Raw genomic sequence first — 26,116 nt, 5'->3', positions numbered from 1 at the left:
TGAGCACAGGGTACAATAACATTTTATAAGCAAGCGAAATCATGAAAAATGCATTCAAACGCTGCTCTGAACGCTGAGAACAAAGGCGAAACAAGAGAAATGCGCCGGAGAAAAGGACACTCTAACGACAGGACGAAATGGATTCAAACAATGCAAAGTGCTTGGCAACTTGAGCTGCACTTGAATGGCTTGTTAATGGCCAATGATTTGTCCAAGTCGAAGGCGCCAAAGTGTCTCAAGTAAAAGAAAAATGCGAAAAAGAAAAATAAAGTAGCAGCAAAGTTATGTTTAACGTTATTTAATAGGCAAAAACACAAATAACAGCCTAGGCCTTAACACGTTCAATAACAATTAGGCAATCAATCGATCTCTACCAGCCCAGCTGCTGTGGAGCTGCGTTGTAGGCCACCACATACGGCTGCTGGGCACCGACATAGTAGAATTGTGGGACTGGAGCAGCAGCAGCCACGGGCACGGGAGCAGCAACTGGGGCAACAGCAGGGGACAGCTCCTCGAGACGTGCGATGCGTTGACGCTGACGCAGAGGCTGAAGACGCAAACGTTTGGGTTGTGCCTTGGCCAGCTGCAACTTGGCCAGACGCTGGCGATTGATGCGCAGACGAGCTGGAGCAGCAGCGGCTTGAGTTGTCGCCTCCACGGAGTTCTCATCGGTGTCCAGCTCTTCGGCATCCACATCCACATCGACATCGTCGCTTGTCTCGGGCTCTGGCTGCGGCTCAGCATCGGGTTGGAAACTATTCACATCCGGCTCCTGCTCGGCGGGCAGCTCATCCACATCTGTGGACGGCGGTGGGCCATAGATAAGAGCTGGTTCCTCGGGCTTGAGTTCATCGGCCGAGGGATATGGCGTTGGTGCCACCTCCTGGCGAGCAAATTGCTGACGTCGACGCAGCTGGAGGCGCAGACGACGTGGCGCTTGCGCTGCCGTCGAGGCAACCAAAATGGTCAGGAGCAAAAGGGAGCTGATGAGCTGATAACGTGCCATGATCGTATAACTTGTGGTGAAGCTTTGTTGCCATTCGTATATGGAGCTTGTACTTTTATACTCATAGTAGTTGGCCCCGTGGCCCCGTGGCTCGAACAATTCTAGACCAGCGCCGCAACGCAACGCATATAAAGCAGTCAATAATTTGATAGTACCATTCAAAAACCAAAGAAAATAAACAAACACAAGACACAACACAGCACAACACAGCAACAAAAAATAATTGACCTGCATGACAAACAGGCGCCGCACAGTGCTTCCAAATGCGAGTTAACATTGTGCGAGCAACAAACACTTTTAATGGGGTTTTCGGCATTTCACAGAGGTTGCCTTCGAACACTTCTGGGAAACAAGCGCACATGTTGGGGCCTCAAAATAACAGCGAGTTCAGTTTTGCATTGTCAAAGCATTTCAATATTAGATAAATTAATAAAAGATTCATTTCAGCTTAGTTTCTTTTTGTAATTTGTACAACAACAAAATATACAACTTTTTTATAAGTGCTGATAAAGAAAGCTGATTTGTAACAGATCATAGTAAACAAAAAAGCATACAATACTCGTATTTAAGCAATTTAAGAATCTTAAAGAGTAAACTATGAAAATATAATCAAATATATTAAATGAAAATATAGCAATAATGCCGATACTCCAGTCGATTTGCCGATATGTTTTTAATAGTCTACTTATAAAATAATTTTATATATTATATTTATTTCAGAAATTAAACTGAAATCTATCTGATTGTAAAGAAACAAAAAATTTTAAATTTATCACAAGCTAAAGTATACAATATTTGAATATGAGAATACTTACTTACTTTTACTTTTATATTAATACTATAAACTTACATAAAGAATAAAGCTTAAGCCAATATGATGGTAAAGAAAAAGGTAATTCTGATTCTATCACAAATATTTACTATATTTTAATATAAAAAAAAACTATTGAAGTTAAAGAAAATCTTGTATTACAACTTGAATGCAAAAATGATTACAATGTCAAAACCTCTTTTCAATTATACTAAATACTATCAAATATCCTTTTTTGTGTTGAATGGTGGAATTTGTCGCGTGCGACATTATAAATCAATTTAAGTAATGGTCGTTCTTTTAGATCTGGATTAGCACTATATTTAGAGCTACGATTAATTGTATTACGATAAAACTATATAAATTCGTTCATTATGCAGTTTATACGAATTCGTTAATTTTCGAAATTATCTTAAAACAGAAAAAGAAATCCGAATAATTTTGGATCTCTCTAATCAAAGTGCTAAATTCACAATATATTATACACATTTTTTTTTTTGTACTTGATTAAGCATTTTTTTGATTGATGAAACCACAATTTAAAATTAATTGATTGCGTGGCTTCTCACATTTGAGCAACATCTGAACGCCTTTGCTCCAGTGTGCTTTATAAGTGATTGTCTATGCAATGATCGCTCCTCGTATGTTAAACATAGCGCATTTGGTACCACTGTGCGACTACTTTAAAGCACTTGGAGTTCAGAGTTAAGTGCCCAAGCGAATTAATGGTCAATGGTTATGGGATGGACATGGGCCCTTGACAAAATATTGTCACGTAGGTACTCGAACCCCGCAAACAAAATACAAAAAAAAAACCATCATAATAACCACTTTGTTGTCCCTCACGGTGCCATTTATGACTGCCAAAATGTTGTGTATAAAAGCTGCACGATTGCCACTCGATATCAACATTCTAACACCAATCAACAATCCAGCAACATGGCTTTCAAGTTTACCACCTCTCTGCTCATCCTGGCTGCCATCGCCGCATTGACTTCCGCGGAACCAGCGCGTTTGCGCAGTCGCAGTCGCTCCTCTCGCCTGCAGCTGGCTCGCCAGGAGGCTGCTCCGGTGGATCCCGTTGTGGATGCAGCACCCACGCCCGCCTCGGCGCCTTATCCACCAGCTGGCGTCACTCCCGAGGTACCATTTGATTTGCCCACTGAGACGGAGACGGAAGCGCAACCAGATTTGACTTATGGCCCACCTGCTGAGCCGGACAACACTTACGGTCCACCAGCTGAGTCCGATAACACTTATGGCCCGCCTGCTGAGCCCGACAACACCTACGGTCCTCCGGCTCCCTCGGCTGATCAGGATCTGCCCGTAGAAGACGCTGATCCAGCCTCCGAGCCCATCCCAGCCAGCCTCATCCAGCCACGCAACAGTCGCCTCCGCTTGCGTCGTCCAGTGGCAGAGAAACTTCGCGCAGCTCCAGTCCAGATCATCCGCTCGAGGCCCGTTCTAGTGTACACCATCTAAGGTCTAAATTGTTGTTAATACTTAAGCGATATATCGAAATGTTTGTTACAAATAAATTATAAGAATATCTTTGTTGGCATATTAAACGGAAACATTTTTTCATTACTTTCGTGGGGAAAAACAATATCCAAACGAATCACAGAATTTCTTAAATCGAATCTATAACTCAAGAAGTTGCTGTAAGTCCCCTTGGGCGTCCCCTGACGTTACTCAACAGAATTTTACTTTCGAAACATTTGCATAATCATAAAATGTGTTTGGAGAGTGTTTATGGTACTCGTTTTTTGTTCTCTTACCGTTAAATTAAAGTTCCAGTTCAGTTTGATATTTGTAATATTAAAATAAGTATATTTAAATACATATCTATATATTGAAAGCTAACTTGTTTTTGAGAATTACTGGTTTCACTTCAAGGTAGTGAATGTGTTTTATAAAAAAAATTAATGAAAATCAAATATTGATTGATATTGATATAATAAAGTTATTACTGACATGCACTTAGTCAATAAAATTCAGTATGTTATATTATATAAAATATACTATAAAACAGAAGATTAATATACAAAGCGAAACTTTGGAAATAAATTGTTAGCGTTATTACACCTGTTTTCAGAGCCTAAAGTATTCTCAAATTTATTTTAGGCTCTGAAAACATTTAATAAGCATTAAGATTTATTTGTCTACTACTATGAAAAATGAAAATTACTACCTTTTTGTTTTTAAATAAAATATGTATGTTATTTAAACAATAATTTATTAGATACGCAATACCCTAAAAGAGAAGATATGAGTAAAATTCCTTGCGCTCTAAATAAAATGATTATTTCCATTTCAACTGGTTAAAAATTATTTCCATTTATATAATATATGGGTAATACCATGACGGATTTGTACCATGCGAGACTCTGTACAGTGAAAATAACATAAACTGAAACAATTTTAAAAACAAGAAAAGGGAATTCTTTTATCTCTAATTTAGTACTTTAATTAGAGCTAAAAATGGTTTAACAATTTTTTCTGCTTTAAGATAATTGCAAAAAAGGAAAAATTCGTACGCGAACCAAAAAAATTAACGAATTTATATATTTTTTTAATCGTAAAACAGAACAAGTTCCTAAAATCAATCTTAGCTCTAAATATAGTGCTTATCTAAAGGTCTAGGAATAACATTCATTTATTTTTAAAATTTTTTCAGTTTATATTTTCACTGTAAAGAGTCTGGTACGGAACAAATTTCGTCATGGAATTACCCATATTGTATTGTTAATTACTAATATATTTTCTAAGCAAAACACTAAATGGAAAATTTGATTGAAATTAATTCTTTCAATTTAAATAATTTAAAAAAAAATTATAAAATTAATAGGTGTGAATATTCTTCTTAAACAATACTTTAAAATATACGTAATAAATAAAATATTAAACTATTATAATATTAGGTTGGCCAAAAAGTCTTGCGGTATTTTTATTGAATTTTCAATTGTTCATAAAATTGGTTAGAATAATGCGATTTAAGTCAAATATGCGCCGTTTTGTTCGATGACGAGTTCCCAACGAGATGCCAACTTCATAATGCCCCTCTTATAGAAGCTCGCTTTTCTATTGGCAAAAAATTTGGAGAGCCAATTTTCACAGGACTCTCTTGAGGCCAATTTCCGACTACCAAGGTCGTTCGCCATGGACAGAAATAGGTGGTAATCACTTGGTGCGAGATCCGGACTATACGGTGGATGCAATAGAACCTCCCATCCGAACTCCCGGAGCTTCTGGCGCGTCACCAAAGATGTGTGTGGCCTGGCGTTGTCCTGATGGAAGACAATTCGGCCTCTGTTGACCAAAGATGGCCTCTTCTGCTTGAGTGCTGCATTCAAGCGGTCCAGTTGTTGGCAGTACAGGTCCGAATTGAGCGTTTGGCCATAGGAGAGCAGCTCATAGTGGATGATTCCCTGCCAATCCCACCAAACACACAGAAGAACCTTCCTGGCCGTCAATCCAAGCTTGGCCACCGTCTGGGCAGCTTCACCGCTTTTCGACCACGACCGTTTGCGCTTCACGTTATCGTAAGTGATCCACTTTTCATCGCCAGTCACCATCCGCTTCAAAAACGGGTCGATTTTATTGCGATTCAGAAGCGATTCGCATGCATCCATACGGCCAAAAATGTTTTTTTGCGTCAAGTCGTGTGGCACCCATACATCTACCTTTTTTTTTTAATCTTAGCTTCTTCAAATGGTTTAAAACGGTTTGATGACTCATGCCAAGCTCTTGGCCGATGCTACGGGTGCTACTATGCCGATCTCTTTCGATCAATTCGGCGATTTTATCGCAATTTTCGACGACAGGCCTTCCGGACCGTGGCGCATCTTCGACCACCTCCGCACCAGAACGAAAACGTTGAAACCATCGTTGTGCGGTGGAAATGGAAACTGTATCGGGTCCATAAACTGCACAAATTTTATTGGCAGCATGAGTTGCATTTTTGCCTTTATCGTAGTAGTACTGTAAAATATGCCGTATTTTCTCTTTATTTTGCTCCATGTTTGTGACGCTATAACTCACGAACGACTCAAGACAAACAACAATAAATCAAACACGTGTTAGCGCGGGAAAAGAGCTTTCCAAAAAGGTATCGCATGAACCGATTCGATAAATAGAACTAGAACTACGCGCTTGCAAAGACACCTATCGGAAATACCGCAAGACTTTTTGGCCAACCTAATATAATATTTATTATATTTCGTTATAGTATTCATTTATAAACAATTCACCATATTATTATAATATATTATTTTCAATATTTTTTAATGTTAACAATAACATATAAAGATATTTGATTTAAAGAAAGGTTCTGCAGTCGAGTTTAACAATATGTGGAAGAATGTTTTCAAAGTCTTATACTACGAATAAACTGTCGTGTAGGGATAATTTCGTTTTATCCAAGATGCAAAAATGCCATAAGATATATTTCATAATAAATCGCAAAAGGAAATAAAAAAAAGCTGTGACCTTGATAAGAACAGCATAATTGGCAAGGTGCAAGAACATAATTAAAGGCAATGAATATTTTATGATTATTGCCTCCGTTTGACCTAGAGAAGAATTATGTCTAATGGGAAGGGCACTCCTCCCAACACCCAACACGTTCCCCCCATCAAGGCCACTGGATTCATATGAATATAAAAGCCATCAAATAAAATTATGAATAGCCAAGAACCAACAAATTGTCCAGCAACAAAAAAAGAGAAACGAGCGGACAATTCGATTACGAGCTAAAGCTACCATCGACGACGGCGTGTTAATGAGCAAGAGCTCATCGTAGAAGCTGCCATGTGTTGCATACGGCACATGGCACAAGGCACATGGCACTTGACGCTGTTAGCATTGGCCGCTAAAATTGGGAAAAGGGTCACGTAGTCAGCATTAAAAGCAAAACCGAAACTCAAAAGCCGCCTCGATCGGGGCAACATAATCAAAGTGCCGAGTGCCGAGCGAACGGGATAAACAACAACGTTGCTTGGCCAGGCCTAAAACTAAAAACTGAAACTGAAAGTGACGAGCATAAATTATAAAAACAAACTGATCTGCCGTCAACCGTCTCCCGTGACCCATTCGAGTATAAATAGGCCGCCGTGTTGCCCAACTCAGAACATAAACCAAACAGACTTCACAATGACTAAAGCAACAACTTGCACTGCTATTCTACTGTTGGGCTTCGCCGTTTTGGCCAGCTCAGAGCCACTGCGTCAACGCTTTGTGCCACGCCGTGGTTTGGCACGACAGGAACTGGCTGCGCCTCCAAGTCCAGCGCCCACAGGCTACCCAGAGGCGGGCATTACGCCCGAAATACCCTTCGATTTGCCCAGCTCAACTGCGCAACCGGAAGTGAGCTATTTGCCACCGGATAACACATACGGACCCCCAGACAGCGTTTACGGACCGCCCACAACAAGTGCGGACGAGCCAGCGCCAGAACCCGAGCCGGAGCAAGAACCAGAGCAGCCAATTGAAACGGATGACATTCCAGCACCAGAGGAGGAGGAGGAGGAGACGCCTGGCGATGTCAAGCTGCAGCCGGAGCCTGCACCTGAGCCTGAGGATGAGAATGTGCTGGTGGAAGTGTCCGATGATGGCACCGTCATTGCCGTCTCCACGACACTTGATCAGCCAAAGTCAGCGAGATTCTACCAGCGATTCCCCCAAGGACGTCGCCGTGAGCAGCCAGTGCCACAGCGTCTGGTGCTGCGACGCAACTGGTGAACACTTAATTTCTAATCCATAATCCATAACATGTAAACGCTATTAATAAATCTTTGCTTTACACGTAATCGTAATTGTTGTGCTTTACTCACCATCGTCCACCATTATTTGGGCACGTAACCTCTTTTTGGGGTTTGCCGTATAAGTCATCGGACGACCTTGTCGGCATTTTGGTCACTGTGGCCAATGTGTGGATGAAGGTCATCCATGGGCGTATTTAAAGCCACCTTTAGACTGTTGCTGACATCAGTTTATGCTTGTACAGCAAAATGTTTGGTGGTGCTTCTTCTGTTCGCTTGGTGACGCTTTGTGTGCTGTTCAGCTCGTTGGCTGCCAGCGAGGCGGCAAGATTACGCTTTCCGGGTCCTGCGCTGCAGCGTCAGGAGGCAGCGCCATATCCAGCAGCTGGTGCAACGCCTGATCCACCATTTGAGTTGCCCACTGAGCAGGAGGCAAACTTCCCTCAGCCAGACTTGACTTATGGTCCACCCGAGGAGCCGGAGTTGGTGTATGGGCCACCAGAGGAGCAACCCGAGCTGGTTTATGGGCCACCAGAGGAGCAACCTGAGCTAGTTTATGGGCCACCAGAGGAGCAACCCGAACTAGTTTATGGACCACCAGCTGACACTTATGGCCTTCCAGCTGCAGAAGTGCTGCCTGATCAGACCTACGGGCCACCAGCGAGTGATGATGCCAATGCTGCAGCGCAAAGTGCAGCCACCATCAGTTTGGCCAGCTTGCGACCTGCGGCACAGTTTGTCCTTCCTCTCGTGCAACGTTTCAACACTTTCCGGCAGCTGCGTCGTCCAGCGGTTTCGTCACAGCGCAGACCCGCAAAGTTGACGGCACGGCCACAGCGCAGACCGGCAAAAATCGTTACGGGTAACGCAGCCATCTTTCCGGCCACTCAATTGACGCTTCCGTTTGTTGAGCGTCGCATTCCGTTTAGACCTGCGCGCCTAATTTTGAATGCGCCATTGAAGCGAAAGCCGGCGAAATTAACGGTTAATTCACTAGCACAATTGACGCCAGCTATACGTAGGCCTATTGTATCGGGTGGTCGCATTATTGCCTATTCTGACAGAGCGCAGAACTGGTAAATAATTATAGCACTTGTAAAATATGATCTTAATAAACACAAGCACTTGATTTAAATTGTCGTTATTTATTTTTAATTGGAGAATAATAGAGATGGGAGATTTGAGAAAATACTGTCTGCGGTATTTATGAATATCGATATATTTGTATATCGGAAAGCGAAAATCATTTGATGTATATTATTTTCGGGCGATTCACTTTATGTTATTATCATTTTTATGTTTTTAACAGGAAAAAGTTGTTAATTCAATTTAAATTAGTAAATGCAAAATTGTTAGTATTTTATTAATATCATAACATTGAAAACATGACATTTCTTAATGGTTCATTGGAACTAGCTCAGTTCCAGAGCATGCTTCTGTCACACTGTTTTTAGGAACTAAACGAAATAAGCACGCTAAACCAAAAATATTTAACAAGTGCCGGAAGAAGTAAATAAAACACGACTTATTCAATTAAAACAGTTAGTACCATATTGGTTAATTAAATAACTATAAGATCAGCAGCATTTAACTGCTATGAGCCAAACCACAAACTACAAATCATCGACAACGTGAAATTCAACAAAAGGTGCGATTTTGGCGGCAGCAATAAATGAAATTAGTCTAATAACATTTGTTTTTAGTTAACATGGCTGGAGTGCTATTCGAGGATATATTCAATGTCAAGGACATGGATCCAGAGGGCAAAAAGTTTGACCGTGTCTCCCGCCTGCACTGCGAATCCGAATCCTTCAAAATGGACCTTATCCTGGACATCAACTCGTGGCTGTATCCCATGGAATTGGGTGACAAATTTCGCTTGGTGCTGGCCACAACGCTGCGCGAAGATGGCTGCCCTGACAGCGGCGAATACAATCCTATGGAGCACGAAGGAACGCGCGCAGACAGTTTTGAGTATGTGATGTATGGCAAAATTTATCGCATTGAAGGCGACGAAGCGCACAACGAATCCTCACGTCTGTCGGCGTATGTTTCATTTGGTGGCCTGCTGATGCGTCTGCAAGGTGATGCAAACAATTTGCATGGCTTTGAAGTGGATCAACATATGTACTTGCTGATGAAACGACTGGCATTTTGAGTTGTATATAATAAATCAATTATATTTCTACATTTGCGTTTCTTTCCATTCAAGATTTGCAATAACAAAAACATCAGAGCAGTGTGGCCGTAGATTGGCTCACCAAATATACCATTCAAATTTTATATGCCTAAAATGGTTATGCGCTTGAGATTATGGAAATTTAAAAATCCATTTGTTTTCAAGAGTTCAGCAAGCAACAATGCTCGGTTTAGTGCAATCGAAAATAAATACAAGCGAATATGCATATATTTTGAATAAATTCCTGGATATCGTCGCACTTGGTATATTTTTCGACCTCTAATAGAATATTCAAAATCGCTGGTCTCACTGCAAACGGCACAGCGGGTGTGTGTGTGTACGTTGTAGGGAGAAAACTAATTAAACACAACATAACAACTAAACAAATCAATTACTTGGTTCTCCTCTTTTTGGAATGTAATGCAGTGCTGTAATTGGTGTTTGTAAATTATAAAATGTTGTCTGTGCGGCTTCTTAAGGTAAAGCAAATGTGTAATGTGCAGTGCAAAAGAAAAGAAAGGGGCGTTCGCTGGGCGATTGCACTGAGAGATAAATAAACAAATAATAAAATGCAGAAAATTGTATTTGCCAAGCCAGCCCAGCAGAAACTGCTCTCTTGGTTGTGTGTGCTTCTGTCTGTCTTTGTGTGTGAGCTGCGTGTGTGTGTGTGTTTGCTTTACTTTTGCTTGCAGCTGCTTCATGAATTAATCACAGTTCATTTTGCGGGTAAGTCCGTCTTTTTCTCTGATTTAGTTGTGGTGTTGGTTACTTATTGGATAAATTGTAATTATAGTAGCTGTAAACAATTGCTATTGGTGCTGGTTATTTTACTAACAGAAGTTGTTGATCATTTGTTGTTGTGATTTCAGCGCCACACAAACAAAAGACTTCAATGTGTTTTGACCCCCAGCCAAGTCAAAAGTCTGCCCCTTTGGTGTCCCCTTCCTTCCATTTGCCTATTTAGCATTACAAAATTGTGTGCTGCTGCTGTTTTTGTATTCTTTTGTGTCGCACACCTTTTGTGAATTATTTTCGCTGTCGTTCGTGCTTTTTCCAACGTTCTCTTTCAATTTAATGAATCGCGCTGGTCGCTGGTCTGCTGGGCTGACTACCGTGCGAGCGAACGAGAGAGCAAGATGGAGAGAAGTACAGCTGGGCTGCAGTACTCATAGTTACAGCTCTTTTTTGGGATGGGTTTTGGGTTTGTTGTTGGTGCCTCGCGGTCGCCAGTTCACGTTCGCGCTTTCAATTCGCTTTTCAACAGTTGTTTTCATTTTCGTTTTACGCTTCATTTGCGTAACGTGCAGCTGTGTGAACGGTGACTGTGAATATCGCTGTCCCTGTCCCTGCACTTGGAGCAATCATGCTTCAATGCTGCCCTCATCGTCGCCATCGTCATATTCATCATCGTTGTACAGTAAGTTTTTGGCATGCGCCACCCTTTGGCTCAATGAAGCGTCGCCAAAGGTCCACACACTACCAGCATGTGTGTGTGTGTATATAATTATGTATGTGTGTCTGAGTGTTCTCACATCATGGGCAATCTGGTCGCCAGAACATACAATACTTAGCGCTAACTGTGCCCAGGGTCATCGTCAACTACTCTTGATTTTTACAGTTTTTCTTTGTTGCGCTTGCATTTTCCCAATCGTCGTTTCATTAGAACTTCCGAGATCGACAGCAGCAGCAAGTACAGCGGCAGAAATAATTTAAAAAAGGTATAGAAAAATGAAGTTACCATATTTTCCATAAGTTAACTCTGTTATCAGTCTCTAGACCTTATCAGTTATTGCCTTTGTCCGTTCGTGGCTTATCAGTAATACACGCTCTCTTTGTCTGCCTGCCTCCCACCTCACATTCCCTTCAGATATCTCGCTCGCATTCGCTCTCGCTGCGTTTCCCAAACAAAAGATTGAGAAAACAAACTGAGAAACTCTTCCAAGTGAGCTCCATGTAACGTGTATGTGTGTGTGTGTACCTGGAAATTCTAGCTGATAAAGTGATAAAAGCAAATATTTCGTATTGCTGCACTGCGCAAAATTGTGAGTGAATTGAATAAATATGGGTTATTCTATATATGTAAGTACGTTGTTTCCTAGCAGAAACTTTGGTAATATATAGAATTTGGCGGAAGGTTTTAACGTCTTTTCTGAATAATTTTTACATAAAATGGTAACATTTTCTCTCGTTGTATTTCGTTTGAGAAAAAAAAACAATATTTTAATGCCAGTTGCATATTAAGAGATTGTATATAAAAAAGGAAACATTTTAAAGAAACCATTTATTCTAATCTCCCAAAAATTGATTTCTTATATAAAATATTGAATGTTATATCTAACATCAAATATTATGAGATAAAACCCATTCATTTCGCTTAGTGTATTTGCTCCAAACACTACGCTCCCCATTTAAAATTGTTCTTATCGTTTACTTCAGTTTTAAAAGTTCGGTGGACACAGCTGAAATTCATATTGTTGTGTTTCGTTTCATTCCGTTTCGATTCGTGTTTTATTCTTTTGTTGTTTATTTCTTGTGAGTTGTGTCGAACGTGGCATTGTGAATGCTAAATAAATAATAGAACTTCAAATTTCTCTTGCAGCAAAACGCTTAACTAAATCGCTATAACACGGTGTTTGGGACTCCTTCTTCTTAAACTAAACGTAGACCAAAGTTGAACTCTCCTCGTAGTAACATTAACCCCCTAACAAATCCCATAAACAACAAATAAAAGTAAAATAAAGTAAAGTAAGCAGCTGGTGCCGGGTGCAGCGATAGCCATAAGACTTAACTCCCAGCATGGTGCGCAGTCGACGCAGTCTCTCCAAGGAGGATGCCGCATCTCTGCTCACCGACAGCGGCATCTCGTTGTCATCGCCGCCGGCTGCACGCGAATCCTCGCCCACAACAACGTTACCACCGATACCGATAAAGCGACGCAAGAGCAGTCTTGCCAGTCTGCAGGATTTGTTTGTGACTGGCGCACAGGATTCCACAGATGACGATGACGATGATGCTGCTGATGAGGGTGATGCCGAAACGGACGCAGACTATGTGCAACCGGAGCCAAAGAAATCGCCACGCAAGGCGGACACAACGAAACGAAAGCAACACGTGTGCAGTCATTGCTCCAAGGAATTTGGTGGCAAGACGGATCTGTTGCGCCATGTGCTTATCCACTCGGATGAGCGGCCACACAAATGCACGGAATGCGGCAAATGCTATCGCCAGGCGGTGAATCTCAAGAATCACATAACCACCGCCCACGAGCACAAGAAACAATTTGCCTGCACCGCATGTCCCAAAACTTTTGCTCTCAAGGAGCGTCTGAGACTGCATATGCGACTGCATTCAGGCGAAAAACCGTATCCATGTGCGCTGTGCGACAAACGCTTTGCTCGCGGAGGTCAAGTGAGTTAAGCAATGCTAATTTCCTTTCGAACTCACAGTTTAATAGTTTGATACCATTTACAGCTGCAGCAGCACATGGTGTCGCATCATAAGACGAGTATACAGCAATTTAACTGCACCAAGTGCTCGGCCAGCTTCTCCACGAATGCCAATCTTCGCGTGCACATGGAACGCCACGAGCAGGGCATGGAACACAGATGCACCATCTGCGAGAGTCAGTTTGCCAACGAATTAGCGCTGCGAGCACACATCAATCAGGAGCATCACAAGCTTAGCCGTTTCGATTGCGAGATATGCCACAAAACCATTGAGCCGGATGAGGATCTGGCCTCGCACATGCAGAAACATGCGGCAGTCAAGACGCACGTCTGCGAAGTGTGCAATTCGTATTTTACACAAAAATCCCAGTACAATGTGCACATGCGTATGCACACAGGAGAGCGTCCCTATCAATGTCGTGTGAGTTAAGGCGGGAGTTTAGAGTATGATAGATATTTATGTAGTTTTTTTTTTGTGCCTTGCAGATCTGTCATCAGACCTTTGCCCACTCCAGTGTGCTGAAGCTGCACATACGCAAGCACACGGGCGAGAAGCCGTTTCGCTGTCAGCTCTGTACGGATGAGGTGGCCTTCTCGCAGCTGGCGCATCTCAAGAACCACATGAAGAAGATACACAAACAGCTGAAGCCCTACATGTGCGAAGGCTGCCACGAGTTCTTCAAGATCAAGGTGGAACTGCAGGCGCATGCGGAGCAGTGTGCCAAGTGCAAAGCTACGCAGGATGAGCCCAACGATAATCAGACGGAGGATGCGCAAACATTGTCCAGCATACGCTTTAATATGGCTGTGGTGCTAAAGAAGATTAGTTCGGCACAAAAGCTGCGACAACTGGGCTACGAGAAACGTCTGATTGATAATGTTATAATTGCATCGCTGAAGTTAGCGCAGCGGCCATCGCATGATGATGCAGCGCTGACACCTTTGGCCAGGCTGCGCTTAAATGTTGAGGAGTTCCTCAAGTGGATTGTGCCGGCACCCACAATGCAAAAGTTTAGCGAGGAGCTGCTCTCGATCGATACGATACTCGATAAGATTGCGACGATGTATATGAAGCAAAAGTAGAAGCTGTTGAAGTAGTGAAATACTTTCGCGAGTGATTGTGCCATAGATTTAACACATTTTAGAATTAGTTCTTGCCATTTAATTTAGCCCAAGAAATCCTAACAAACGTTGCAACCAAATGATTTAGCCCAAAGATATAAACACTTTAAGCACTGATTTATTATGTGAATTTACCCAACTTTATTATTTTTAAGCTTAGTTTTGCTATAACCAAAAAAATGAAGATACATGAAGTAACAACTTGCCAGAGCAGTGCTTAAACTTTAGATTAAGTTCTAATTTAATTCAATGTGGCCATGCAGAATTATTTACATGAGTGTGTAAGCCAAATGCATTTTGTACAACCTCATTGTAATTAGTTTTAAACTGTGCACAACCATTTAACAAAACCAAATATCGAATTCAACAATTACATATAATGCAAAAGTACAAGTTAAGAAATGCAAACTGTAAGTCAAAGAAAAACTTGTAAAAAAACGAAAATAAATGAAGTTAAAAATGCAAAATATTCAAATATAAACTTTATATTAATAATGTATAAATGCTTAATGAATTGTGGCACTATTATTTTGTAGGGTGGATATATCAGTTAATTTATTCATTGTGTTTATGGTTAAACAGTTCATATGCGCTTATGTATTATGTTTTATAAAAACGCTAAATAGTTGGCGTGCTTCAAGGCAGATCGGAGCACACGCATTGCAAATGGACAACAGAGGCAATAGTCGTCAACACACCCAGGGAAGCAAAACTGTCTAAATGGCCAGCGAAGAAACCACAATAACAGTTATCTACAATCGTCAGGCATTGGATCTAGCTGCTGCTCGACAGTTGGTGGTCCCCCATGGGAGCATGTGACCATGGGACGATGGAGCCATGGGCCCATGGCTGTAATGCTATATGCTATATATGGTCGCGTTTGTGCAAATTTATAAGCCACTCACATTAAGGCGGCAAATATTTTTATGGCCATGTGGTTACAACTGCTGCTGCTCAGCACTTAGACATTCACCTGCTGTCCGCTCCAGGCTTTTCATTGCCCCGTCTCACTATGATCTCCTCTCTATGAATTGCGATTAATGAAATTTTCACAGCGAATTTATTGAAATGGTTGCTTGCCTTGGTTGGGAAAACTTCAGCGCGCGAAATATTTGAAAATTGTATATAACATATCTAATACTATATACTAAACAAGGTTGTCTGAGTGTTTGTAGTGTGTGTGCATATTTTTTTATGATGGAGCCCAGAGAGCTGTGTGGCGTTGGCGTTTGTCCATTGCGTGTCATTGGATGTTAAGGTGCGCCTCGTCTGCTTTGGCCACGGCCAACAGCTTAATGTCTACATTTGTTCTGGCCATTGCGTGTTCAGTGGCTGCCCTTTCCTTTTGCCATGCCCCACCACCACCTCCTCTTCCTCTTTGATCCGCTCTGTGGCTCCAGCTGCAAACCAAAGCATTGCCATTGACTTTGGCCACTGACTGCGGCTCCAGCTGCTGCCAAGGCGCATTAGAACAAATTGTTCTTGTTACGATAGGAGGATGGACATGCCTTTTGCCTTGTTTGGACCGATGGACAGAGTGCCACTGCTGCGGCTGCCTCGGCCTCGGCTGTTGAGGCTGCTGTCATATACCCTGTAAAGTGATTCGCAGTGCAATAACAGATTATGCTTCAAAAGAAATATAACACATGTTAACAACGAATGTATGAATAAATCACATCGTAATATATTTTATTATTTTCACTTTGTAATACTATTCACTTTATTACTTTTTATAATTTTTAACTAATACATTTGAAATTGATTGCATAAATTGCATTATATAATGAAATTCTTCTGATATTAGGGATAAATTGAAAATACAATAAATAGTGACAATATTTTTATACTATGAGATTAAATTGTTTGTAAGTAAATAAATTTCTTGAATTTCGGAATATTTAAAGATTACCAACAGCCAAATATTTCTATGGAATAGTTTTTCTAATAAAATTCCTAATTATTTATTCTTATGATTGTTAGTCGAGGATATTTGCTGGTTGATCATGCCCCAATTGAAGTAGCTTCAATTGAAGATGTTTGTTATTTGTTGTTGTTTGTGACTACTGCCATTGTTGTTGTTGTTCTACTAGTTTAATGCGCTGCGAATTCGTGAAACAAATAGTCGCAGACACAAGAGCTCTGTAACTAAGTACGCATGTTTCTTGGCCGGCTTCAACTTCATCTGCATGCAAATTTCGCCTGGGCAATGTTAATGATGGGAAAACTGTGCGCTTGATACAAAACTTAAAGAGCTGCAGACGAAGACGGAGTCGGAGATGGAGACTGAGGAAGACACAGAGAACCATGGAGAAGAAGGAGGATCAGTACCAATGACAGTGCTGTGCTTGGCTTAGCTTAGCTTGGCAGCAATGACGATTCTGGTTCTCGTTTTCATTTTGTGTAGCGCAGCAAATTGATTTGGTTTGGCTTGTCTGCCTCTTGCCTCTCCCGCCTTTGCAGTTGACGTTGCCCGTTTTGCATTATATAATGTGCATATATAATTCTTTTGTTGTCTGATACTAATTTGCAAAATTTGCGCTGACATTGAGGTAATGTCATAGCTGAAATCCCTCAGCGAAACCAGAGCTGATACCTTTGCAACGAATCGTGTGGCAAGTTGACCAGCAAGTTGCCTCTTGACTGAAGAAGAGCATTGCTGGGCCTCTTAAATATAGAAGAGCATTTTCCCAAACAGAACCTTTTGGTTTATAAAGGAGAATCTTTCGTAGTTAAATACTCTCTTTTTTTTGAGTCTTGCCTTGCAGCTAGTTTGGCTAGACCTTAACATTTAGGAGTTTATGGCTGCTTGTTGCTTGTTGACCATGGAATTTGGACAAAAGCTCATCTGCCGACACATGTCGCGGTCATTCAACTTAACTCAACCTGACCAAAGTCAAAGCCAAGTCAAAAGTCATAAAAGATATGCAAGCACACAGACTCCAACTCAAAGCATAAATATACACACAAGTATGTACTAAGATGTAGATGTATGTATGTACATATATGTCTACATATGTATACGTGTTGAAGTATGTGCGTCTACATCTGCTGTTGCTGCTGTTGTTGCTGGTAATCCTTGTCTGCCCTTTGCAGCAGCAGCAGCAGCAACAACAATTACAAATGAACGACTTCTTTGTTCTGTCAGCAATGCTTGGGCCCAAGCCTCAAGTTGCAGTCGCAGTCGCAGTCGCAGTTTGCGGTAGCAGCCCAAAAGAGGGGGCGTCGTCAGCGTCTACAACTCACACAGAAGAGTGTTGTACTCCAAAGAGCAACAGCAGCAGCAGCTGCTACGCATAAAGCATAAGCCATTTGGCCATTTGGATGCTGCTGCTGCTGCTGCTGCTGATTCTGCGGATGGGCTGGCCAAAACAAATACACAAGGATGAGACTGTGAGGCTGTGGCAACAAAAATGTGCAACGTTATCATAACTAAGTGCATGGGATGCGTGTGCTCCCCGAAAGCGCCTGCATATGCATAATTCATGCTATTGAACCCTCTCTGCAGACAACAACAAGAACAGTCTCAAGAGAGCAAGATGAAGAGCGGAAGAGCCAGAGAGAGAGAGAGAGAGAGAGGGAGGCAGCAGGCGAGACTGGACCCTGGACATGGACATGGACATGAACCTGGAGTGGCTGTGCGGCCTGGCTAGAAAAATTATAATTTCACAAGTCATAATAGGATTTGCAATTCAAATGCGAACGCAGAGCACAGACAGACACACACACACACACACACAAACACACAAGCACACAGACAGCAGAACTCGGAGTCGGAGTTGGAGTTGGAGTCATAGTCGAAGTCGTAGTCGTAGTTGGACACAGACACAAAACGCAAATACAGAACTCGCAAGTCGAGTTGCGCAAATTTCTGTGGAAGGCGCAGTCAACAAATGACGACAACAATGAGCCTCTCACAGCTCACAGAGGGGACGGGGAAGTAGCCGAGAGGAAGTGCAGCCATAGTTAGCGGCATGGCAGACAATGGTTTCGGACACAGCACACGGCATGGCCAATATGTCAAAAATATTAAGAGACATGGGCCATCGAGCAAGGCATAAATATGCAAACGATAAGGCGCTCGCTCGCCTCTATAAAGTTGTAAAATTGACAAGCTTTGCTCGCTGCTCTCTCCCTCTCTCCTTCTCTTTCTCTCTCTCCCTCAAATAAAGCAATAAAATGCGCTAAAACATCGAAGACATGAGGACCCCATCGCTCGACCAGTAGCCGTTCTGCCTTGGTCCAAATGCAAAAATTAGAAATGAAAGCCAGCGGGTTGCCTGCCTAGAAATTTATGCCAGTCCCTGGCATCGATTGGGTTTTTGGTCTGCTGCTGCTGATGTCTGAGGTCTGTTTTTGGTGGCTGCCGACGACAGTGGAGCTAACTCAATCAGTGGAGGAGGCACGCTTGACCATCTATTGAAGATCAATGCATTGCATTGGCATTGCCAATGTGCCATCGGTTGATGTTGTTGGCCTGGGGAGGAAGTGCAGCTCAAGAATCCTACCTGCAGATAACTAATGCGCTACCATCGTCATAATAATGTCAACTGTATGCTGATGATGTTTTCCCCCCCCATTGGGGACACTTGTCAAATTGCGGCCAAAGAAGCGGAGGGGCTGGCGAAGTCAGCGAAGCAGCTACTGCTTCTTTATGCTGCACATTTCTGATTGTTTATCTTAAGTAGGAAGTGTGTGTTTAGCATTGTTCATGAGGTTGCCAAGGGTAAAATGTGCACACAACTACTAAGATATGGCATACGGAGGATCAACAGCGAGGAAATAAATTATTAAGCTCCACTAGTATAGGGATTAGAATAAACACAGCAATTAGTTGAACTATGGTTCAGTTTTTCTTTTTTTAAGAAAATTCTCAGTAAATATAAATATATGAAGAATATTTTAATTCAATGGGATTTCGTGTTTTCTGGTTTTATGATTTGATTTCCACGTATTTACTTTAAAATAGATAATTTTCTGTATTTTATTTTAAATGTATGTCCGCTTTCTTAGTCAGTTCTTCGCTTGTTTTACACATTTTTATTTAGAATCCTTGAAAGTAGCATAGTATTAAATAATATTCTTCTACTATGTTTCAGTCTTTTATTTGAAATACCTGCAAATGTGATGTTGATTGTCATTTCTCTTTTCTTTATTAGCTGTATCATTTGTTAATGGCTAATTCGTTAACAACGATTAAGTTTTTGCTTCTAAAAATCCTTAGTATGAAAAACATTTCTATTTAATATGAGATAGCATATTTAACATTTCTTTTTTATGTATTTAAGTTGATAATAGATAATTTTCTCCATTTTATTTGTTTTGAACACCAAGCTAAAATGATTTCCGTTTCTGAATGAGTTAGTTTTACAAATTTTTATTTGGAATCCTTGCAAATGTGATTTTTATTCCCATTTTCCTTTCCTTTATTATCCGTATCCTTTGCGAGCGGTCGTGTCAATGGCTAATTTGCCATTTGTTTAACCCATTTGTGCTTCCACAGAACACAGCTGAGATGAACGGAAAACAAAAGACTTGGACAACGAACTTGACAAAGTTTTCTAGGTAAAAAGGCAAACGGTCAGCTTACTCGTAAGTTGCGCTCAGTTTTGTGCTCAGCTGGCGCGTCATAAATATTTAATGATAATGATGATATGGCGAGGCAAGGTAAAGGCAAGGTGTGCGCATGCCACATACTACTCGAACCCTAATCCCTGCATGGCCATAGAAATAGCCTTGATCTTAGCCTTAAGCTGCAGCTTTGCCGTTGGCTTTTACCTTCAATTTAAATCAAATGTGCGCGCCGATGCCGCGCTGAGGTTTTACCTTATATTTCTCATTTTGTGTTGTGTTTTATTTTTATTGTATTTTATTTTTAGCATAAGCATATGACCGACACACACACAAACACACACACTCACAGACAAAGCTAAGTTTTGCGCTATTTTTAGAGGTGCATTTAAGTGGCGACCGCTTTTGCGGCCTGAACTCTGGCTAAAATATGTCCCGCTGTGAATTATGTGTCTACATAAATTATCAGTCCAGGAATTAATCATTTTTTATGCAGGACTGCTGCGCCGGACTGCGGACCCGCGCCACACTTCAGCCTCGAATCCAGTTCAGTTCAGTTTAGCTCAGCTCAGCGCTCAACTCAACTGAACGTTGTGTCCATTAGGTACCAGGGCATACTCGTAGTCATAGTTTGGCATCGACTCGTAACTGGCCCAGGCTTGTGGCCACTTAAAGTCGCTTTGCATTTTTGTCTTTGTCTTGGCGCCTTCAGCAAACACTCTGCACATTGCAGTTCAACAGATTGCAATAATAAATAAAAAAAAAAAAGAAAATACATAAAAATAAAATCTATTGACTGACTACAAGAAAGAGAGGAACATGATATATTAGCGTGTTTGCATAAATTGAGCATAAATCATTTACTGTTAGTTTAGTTGTGTAAACAACAAGTGGATTGCCGCATGCTTCTATTTGCTTGCGCCGTGCTGTACAATTGATTTTCTGGAGCAATTCCCATTGCCCTACAAGCGCTTTGGCCCCCAAACCAATAATTTGATGTCGTTGGCCATATTGAGATTGTGCTGCAAGTTGTTGTTGCTATTGTTGTTGCTGTTGCTGTTGCTGTGGTTGCATATAATTGATACGTGTTGCACTGTGCGCAAAGACAAAATCTGTCCGCGGGCTATTTGCTTTGGCTGCTCGCTTGTTCAGCGAGAGAGAACGCATCTGCAACACGAGTGGGGCGTGGCAGAGGCAGCCAGCAACTTCGACTGCGACTGTAGCAGACAAGTTGATGCCCGCCCCAAAACTGCTGCGTCGCCAGTTTGCATTGCATAAATGTCAAGGAAATCGCATGTCCACCCTCGTTTTGTGTGCAATTTTATTGCGCAGTATCAAGGCTGAATAGCTCTCCACAGCACCGTGTGTGCTGTATGGGGCGTGGCAGGCTGGCTGGCTGGCTGGCTGCAAGAACTTCTACTTCAACTGCAACTCCAACTCCGACTCCAACTCGAACCCATTGGGGCCGACCCACTTGTAAAGCATTTTATAATTTAATTTTCATACGAACGCCTGAAACGTCGCGACGTCTGCGCTATCAAGTGGGTGTTGCTATCGATTATTATCGATTACTTTTGTGCCCTGGCAAGCATAAATCAGTGCTGGGTCCTGTAGGGCTCGACGAGAGCACTCCTTTGCCTCAGCCCACGCCTTCGCTTCATCCTCCTCCCATTTCTTACTTGTCTTTCAGCAGTTCATTTATCACTTGGCAAATGGCATAGGAAAACAAAAGACTTAGGCAACGAACTAAGTGCGGCTGTCTTCTAATGTTCTCATCTGTCGCCTGTCTGTCTTCCAGCTTCTTCCTCGACCAGCACTTATACTTGTGGCGTGCTACCGTCCGGCAACAAAAGTGATAATTAATGTGTAAACTGAATCCCAAAGCGCTCACCTTCTTTGCATCTCTCTCTCTCGTGTCATGTCCAGGATGCTGGTCGAGCGAAAACAAAATTGTCAACAGGGGGAGCAGAGACAGAGTGAAAGAGAGAGGGAGCGGGAGAGAGAGAGAGAGCGCACTCCGCACTCTGCATGCTAACCGAGGTGCTGACACTAAGCACTTGTCACCCAGCCCCAAGTCTCCATCGAGTCCAACTCGCTCGCTGCATGCGTGTGTCTCCGTTTGTCTCAGTTGCAGACTCTGCCTTTGCCTCTGTCTCTGGGTTTGTCTCATGCAGCTGGACAAATTGCAGTTGTCGTCGTCGTTGTCGTTGCTGCTGTTGTTGCTGCTGTTTCTGTTGCTGCCTCCTTTGGCCCCTTTTATAATATTTCTGCCAGCATCTGCCCGTTGCTATGTGCGTAGTTATGCAAACAGTGGCCAGCCACAAACAAGTTGTCAGTATGTGGTTGTTGTTGTTGTTGCTGTTTCTGTTTGTGCTCCTGCTTCGGTTGTCGTAATTAAAGGTCAACATTTGTGCATGTTGTCAATGGCATGATCAGGCAAACGGAAAAGCAAATTAGACCTGCACAGCCGCAGCATCGATGCATGTTGCCAGCTCAATTGCATGTGAAAAATGTGCTTAAATAATTTTCAAAATTGCGAAATAAACATTTTATGAAATGCAATTTTTCCTAATGCATTTTCAATCAATCAGTTCTTTTAAATGATATTAATTTTATTGGCTCGAATTGATTTTTGTTCATGATTTTTTCTCTTGTAAGTTTACAAGTTTTAAGTGATCGTAGTTATCACTTAAATGTCGCTGAACTGAAGATAGCTAAATAAATTTCGTTCTTCATACTGCAATTAGATATAATAATTTATATTATTATGTATTCTAAATTGAATTTAATTGAATATATTTTAATTTTTCATTGACATTAATTTTATTTGGCAGAATTGATTTCATTCATGATTATTTTAAACGATTTTCTTCTTTTTTTGTGATTGTAGTTAGTGCAAAAATGACGCTGCACTGGCGATAAGTTGCTGGAATTATAGCTGCATTATCGATGGATGTTTCCCGCAATGTTAAACTCTGCTCAATTGTATGTGAAAATTGCGCATAAGTAATTCTGAAATTTGTAAAATAAAAATTTTTTATAAAATTCAAGTTATCCCAATGCATTTCACGTAATTAATTCTTTATACTCAATTGAATTTAACTTGTTTTAACTTTTAAATGATCTTCTTATTATTTGCTAGAATAGATTTCCTTTATGATTTTTTCTGTTGTAACTTTCAACAAGTTTTGTGTGTTTTTCTTTCTCGTTATTTGAGTGAGTGCAGTTCTAGCATCGATGAATTGTAAACTTAGCTTAATTGCATATGAAAAAAATAGATTTTTTTTGAATATTGATAATATAAGAAATGCACTTAAATATAAGTAATTAGTAAATTCATTAATTCTATATTCTTAGTTGAATGTAATTACAAATATTTTTAAACAGTTAAATGACATAAATTTTACTTGCAGATTTCAACAAGTTTCTGGGTGTTTTTATTTCTTGTTTTTTGGCTGATTGTAGTTGTTACACAAATGTCGCTGAACTGTCGGTAAGTTGCCGGAACTGTTGCAAATACAGCCAAATGGGAAGTACTTAAAAGCTGAAGCTGTAAACTTGGCTAGTTTCGACAGGCACTATCACTATAACTAGCCTTGGCAATGGCTTTGACTGTGGCTCTGACTCTTGCTTTTGAGTCTGGGATGTTTGCCACGCTCATTTGCAATTTTATATAAAAGAAAATTTCCATGATGATTGCCGACTGCGAGAGAGCATCTTGTTGTTGCTGTTGCTGTTACTGTTGCTATTGCTGTGGTTAGTTTGCAGCTTGTTGCTTGCGGCTGCTGTCGATGTTTTCAATTGCTCATGGGCTGCATCAGGTGCAAAAATTTCACTTTTCGTTCGTTTGTGTGCTGCCGCATTATTACTATTGTTATTCAACCAAAATAATTTTAATTTTAATGAAACTGGCCGAAGTTGCTGCTCCATTGCGCGCACAAATTGCAATCTGTTCTGCGGCCTTCTCTTCGATGTCTGCAACAAAAAATTTTACTTCGCTGCTTTGACTTCGTCATGCTTTCTTTGTTTTAATGCACAATGTGCATTGTTGCTGCTGCTCTCCTTCTCTTAGTTGTTGCTGGTGTTGTTTTTCCCTGCACTAATTACAGCCATAGCTGGCTTTTGTGATTGATTGCAAGTGCAGCGTTGCAGTTGCACTTGCCACAGTCTGCTCCCATGAAGCGTGGCACGTGTTGCGTTCACGTTCGCATTCGTTTAATGTGCAGTTTCTATTACTCTCGCCTCTTCTCACTACTGCTGACTGAAAGTGAAACTTTTAGCTTTATGAGCTCAAAACTCTATCTCAATCTGTGGCTGGTGCTGCTGTTGTTGATGCTGTGGCTGTGGTTGTCGCTGATGCTGATGCTGGGGCGGGGCCTCGGCCTAGGCTTGCCAACAACTTGCACTTTTGATAATTGACCTCATTTAAGATGCGACTGGTGCGATAAGCCAGATAGGAATTAAAAGCGGCATCCACTAATTTAGCCCAAGTTCGAGGATCGAAAGAGACAAAAAGATAGAGAGACCATCTCAACCAGTTGCACAGCCTGTCCAAGTCCAATGAAACTAGCCAGCCACTCAGCAAGACTCTGTGTGATGCTTATCGAGCGGCCCTTAAGCCTAGACCAAAAGACGTTGACGTTGGCTGCTGATGCTGCCCGATGCTTCTGCTGCTGCCGCTGCTGCTGCTGCTGTTGCCAATTGCCAATCGCGGCCAGCAATCGCGCCTCGCTAACGAGACGACGACGACAACGTGCTGCAGGCACTATCAGCGAGGGTTTATTCAGAACATTTCCCAATTTTGTCACTAATTAAAGGAATGTCAAAAAAAATAAAAAATATTAGATAATTTAAGCCAAATTTATTTGATGCAACTTGCTACGAAAAAGACTTAACACTTAAAAAAATAATATTATACAAAAATTCTGATTAAATAATATGTATATGTTAAAGTGTGACCAAATAATACAGTTAAAAAATAGTTTTTATTTAATTTTCAAAATGCCTAATAAATTATCAAGTATTTATACATAAGTAATTGATGGAAAGCCAATCATTTTTATTAGCCTTATTAACAATGAGTATGACAAAATTATTTCATGTTTGTGACTTCATAAACTCGAGTCTTCTCAACTTTTTATGCTTCACTAATTTTAGTTGCTAAAATACTTTATTAATAAATCAGAGTAATTTCTTGTAGATAATTACAAAATACATTAAATGACTTGGAAATATTTTTATGGTATTTTTTAATTTGATTAAAAAAATTTTTGCGCTGTATTGGTTTCAGCTGCATGCATATTTTCAAAACAAATCATCAATGAATGACTTGTAAATATTTGAAAATATTTGTTAATTGCAATTATTAGCTACAATGATTTGAGCTGCTGCAATATTTTCAAAATAAATCGTAGCATAATAAATAATAATAATAATAATTTAAGTTATTTATTAATGTGTTGACACATTGTTGGCAACTTTAGGAGCTACCCTCGTCCATTTGGTTGATTCTAAACCTGAACCTGAGACGCGCCTTGCGGTGGCTGCCGCTGCATAAGCATCTGTAACTTTTCGCGCTTATCTAAGCAATAAATCTTCGATGGCGGTGGCAAGTTCCCAACTTGCAACTCCCAACTCCCAACTGCCAGCTACCCAGTTCAAGTCCAAGTCGTGCGGGCGTTGGCTTTGCCTTTTGCCTTAGGCCAACGCTAATGCCAATGCCAGAGCTTCAGTCGCACTTGATGGCCAACTGACTAAGTCGACATCTGCCTCGCTGACTGACTGACTGACAATCAAAGTCTCGATGCGCAATACGCGATACGCGCAATCGCTGCCCAATTCTTGGCGATCCTCAGCCTTAGTCTAATGGTCGAATGTCACACTTCCTATCGACCAGAGAGTTGCAATCATACAATTGCTGCTGCCTAACAAATGCGACCCACATACGCGACCAGTTGGCTGACCAAATTTTAGATTGACTCCCCTTCCCCATCCCACCTTTTGCTGAATTGTGTTGCGGAACTCGCTTGCATTTTGCAGTGGCTCAGTTGCAATAAATTTCAATTTGCTGCCTGCAACTGCAACTGAGACTGCGAGCCAGGGCCTGGACTGTCTGCAACTGAGTCTGTGTCTGTGTCTGGCTAGGCTGCTTGGCAACAATGCAATGCGGAGGTAAAATGATAAAAATTCGATTACATTCAGGTGTGAAACGTACATATATCGCAG

At 41.3% G+C, this 26,116-nt stretch overlaps 6 protein-coding genes across 8 annotated transcripts; 5 read left to right on the top strand and 1 right to left on the bottom strand.

The window, feature by feature from the left end:
• Positions 1-267: 267 nt before the first annotated feature.
• On the bottom strand, positions 268-1,046 carry LOC132791306 (DNA translocase FtsK 1). Its single transcript, XM_060800178.1, has one exon. The coding sequence runs from the start codon at positions 1,004-1,006 to the stop codon at positions 371-373; it is 636 nt and encodes a 211-aa protein (XP_060656161.1). The 5' UTR covers positions 1,007-1,046; the 3' UTR covers positions 268-370.
• Positions 1,047-2,398: 1,352 nt separating this feature from the next.
• On the top strand, positions 2,399-3,401 carry LOC132790880 (uncharacterized). The gene has a single exon (XM_060799623.1). The coding sequence runs from the start codon at positions 2,550-2,552 to the stop codon at positions 3,297-3,299; it is 750 nt and encodes a 249-aa protein (XP_060655606.1). The 5' UTR covers positions 2,399-2,549; the 3' UTR covers positions 3,300-3,401.
• Positions 3,402-6,927: 3,526 nt separating this feature from the next.
• On the top strand, positions 6,928-7,615 carry LOC132791994 (protein TsetseEP). Its single transcript, XM_060801174.1, has one exon. The coding sequence runs from the start codon at positions 6,969-6,971 to the stop codon at positions 7,554-7,556; it is 588 nt and encodes a 195-aa protein (XP_060657157.1). The 5' UTR covers positions 6,928-6,968; the 3' UTR covers positions 7,557-7,615.
• A 210-nt stretch (positions 7,616-7,825) lies between these two features.
• On the top strand, positions 7,826-8,656 carry LOC132788194 (uncharacterized). The gene has a single exon (XM_060795525.1). It carries the CDS (start codon positions 7,826-7,828, stop codon positions 8,654-8,656), a length of 831 nt encoding a protein of 276 aa, XP_060651508.1.
• Positions 8,657-9,005: 349 nt separating this feature from the next.
• Positions 9,006-9,764, top strand: LOC132789778 (DNA-directed RNA polymerases I, II, and III subunit RPABC3). The gene is made up of 2 exons (XM_060798039.1): positions 9,006-9,224; positions 9,280-9,764. The coding sequence occupies exon 2, from the start codon at positions 9,285-9,287 to the stop codon at positions 9,732-9,734; it is 450 nt and encodes a 149-aa protein (XP_060654022.1). The 5' UTR covers positions 9,006-9,224; positions 9,280-9,284; the 3' UTR covers positions 9,735-9,764.
• A 312-nt stretch (positions 9,765-10,076) lies between these two features.
• Positions 10,077-14,792, top strand: LOC132791032 (zinc finger protein OZF). Of its 3 annotated transcripts, none has more exons than XM_060799812.1 (4): positions 10,077-10,234; positions 12,355-13,163; positions 13,227-13,622; positions 13,688-14,792. In XM_060799812.1, exons 2-4 carry the CDS (start codon positions 12,552-12,554, stop codon positions 14,282-14,284), a joined length of 1,605 nt encoding a protein of 534 aa, XP_060655795.1. In that variant the 5' UTR covers positions 10,077-10,234; positions 12,355-12,551; the 3' UTR covers positions 14,285-14,792. The 3 variants fall into 3 exon arrangements, with proteins under 3 accessions (XP_060655795.1, XP_060655796.1, XP_060655797.1); XM_060799813.1 differs by having other exon boundaries at positions 10,077-10,481; XM_060799814.1 differs by lacking the exon at positions 10,077-10,234 and adding an exon at positions 10,527-11,172.
• Positions 14,793-26,116: the final 11,324 nt, after the last annotated feature.

The sequence above is a fragment of the Drosophila nasuta genome, chromosome 3 (assembly GCF_023558535.2).
Source record: "Drosophila nasuta strain 15112-1781.00 chromosome 3, ASM2355853v1, whole genome shotgun sequence".
NCBI classification, from domain to species: Eukaryota; Metazoa; Arthropoda; class Insecta; order Diptera; family Drosophilidae; genus Drosophila; species Drosophila nasuta.
Note: the sequence above shows the minus strand (reverse complement) of the source record. Positions and strands in the feature narration are given on the sequence as shown.

Bases quoted from the DNA above. Each gene is read 5' to 3' on its own strand.
- LOC132791032 (XM_060799812.1), top strand. From the start codon at position 12,552: ATGGTGCGCAGTCGACGCAGTCTCTCCAAGGAGGATGCCGCATCTCTG. The intron at 13,164-13,226 runs GTGAGTTAAGCA...TACCATTTACAG, and splicing joins GCTTTGCTCGCGGAGGTCAA to CTGCAGCAGCACATGGTGTC. The intron at 13,623-13,687 runs GTGAGTTAAGGC...TGTGCCTTGCAG, and splicing joins AGCGTCCCTATCAATGTCGT to ATCTGTCATCAGACCTTTGC.
- LOC132788194 (XM_060795525.1), top strand. From the start codon at position 7,826: ATGTTTGGTGGTGCTTCTTCTGTTCGCTTGGTGACGCTTTGTGTGCTG.
- LOC132789778 (XM_060798039.1), top strand. From the start codon at position 9,285: ATGGCTGGAGTGCTATTCGAGGATATATTCAATGTCAAGGACATGGAT.
- LOC132790880 (XM_060799623.1), top strand. From the start codon at position 2,550: ATGGTTATGGGATGGACATGGGCCCTTGACAAAATATTGTCACGTAGG.
- LOC132791994 (XM_060801174.1), top strand. From the start codon at position 6,969: ATGACTAAAGCAACAACTTGCACTGCTATTCTACTGTTGGGCTTCGCC.
- LOC132791306 (XM_060800178.1), bottom strand. From the start codon at position 1,006: ATGGCACGTTATCAGCTCATCAGCTCCCTTTTGCTCCTGACCATTTTG.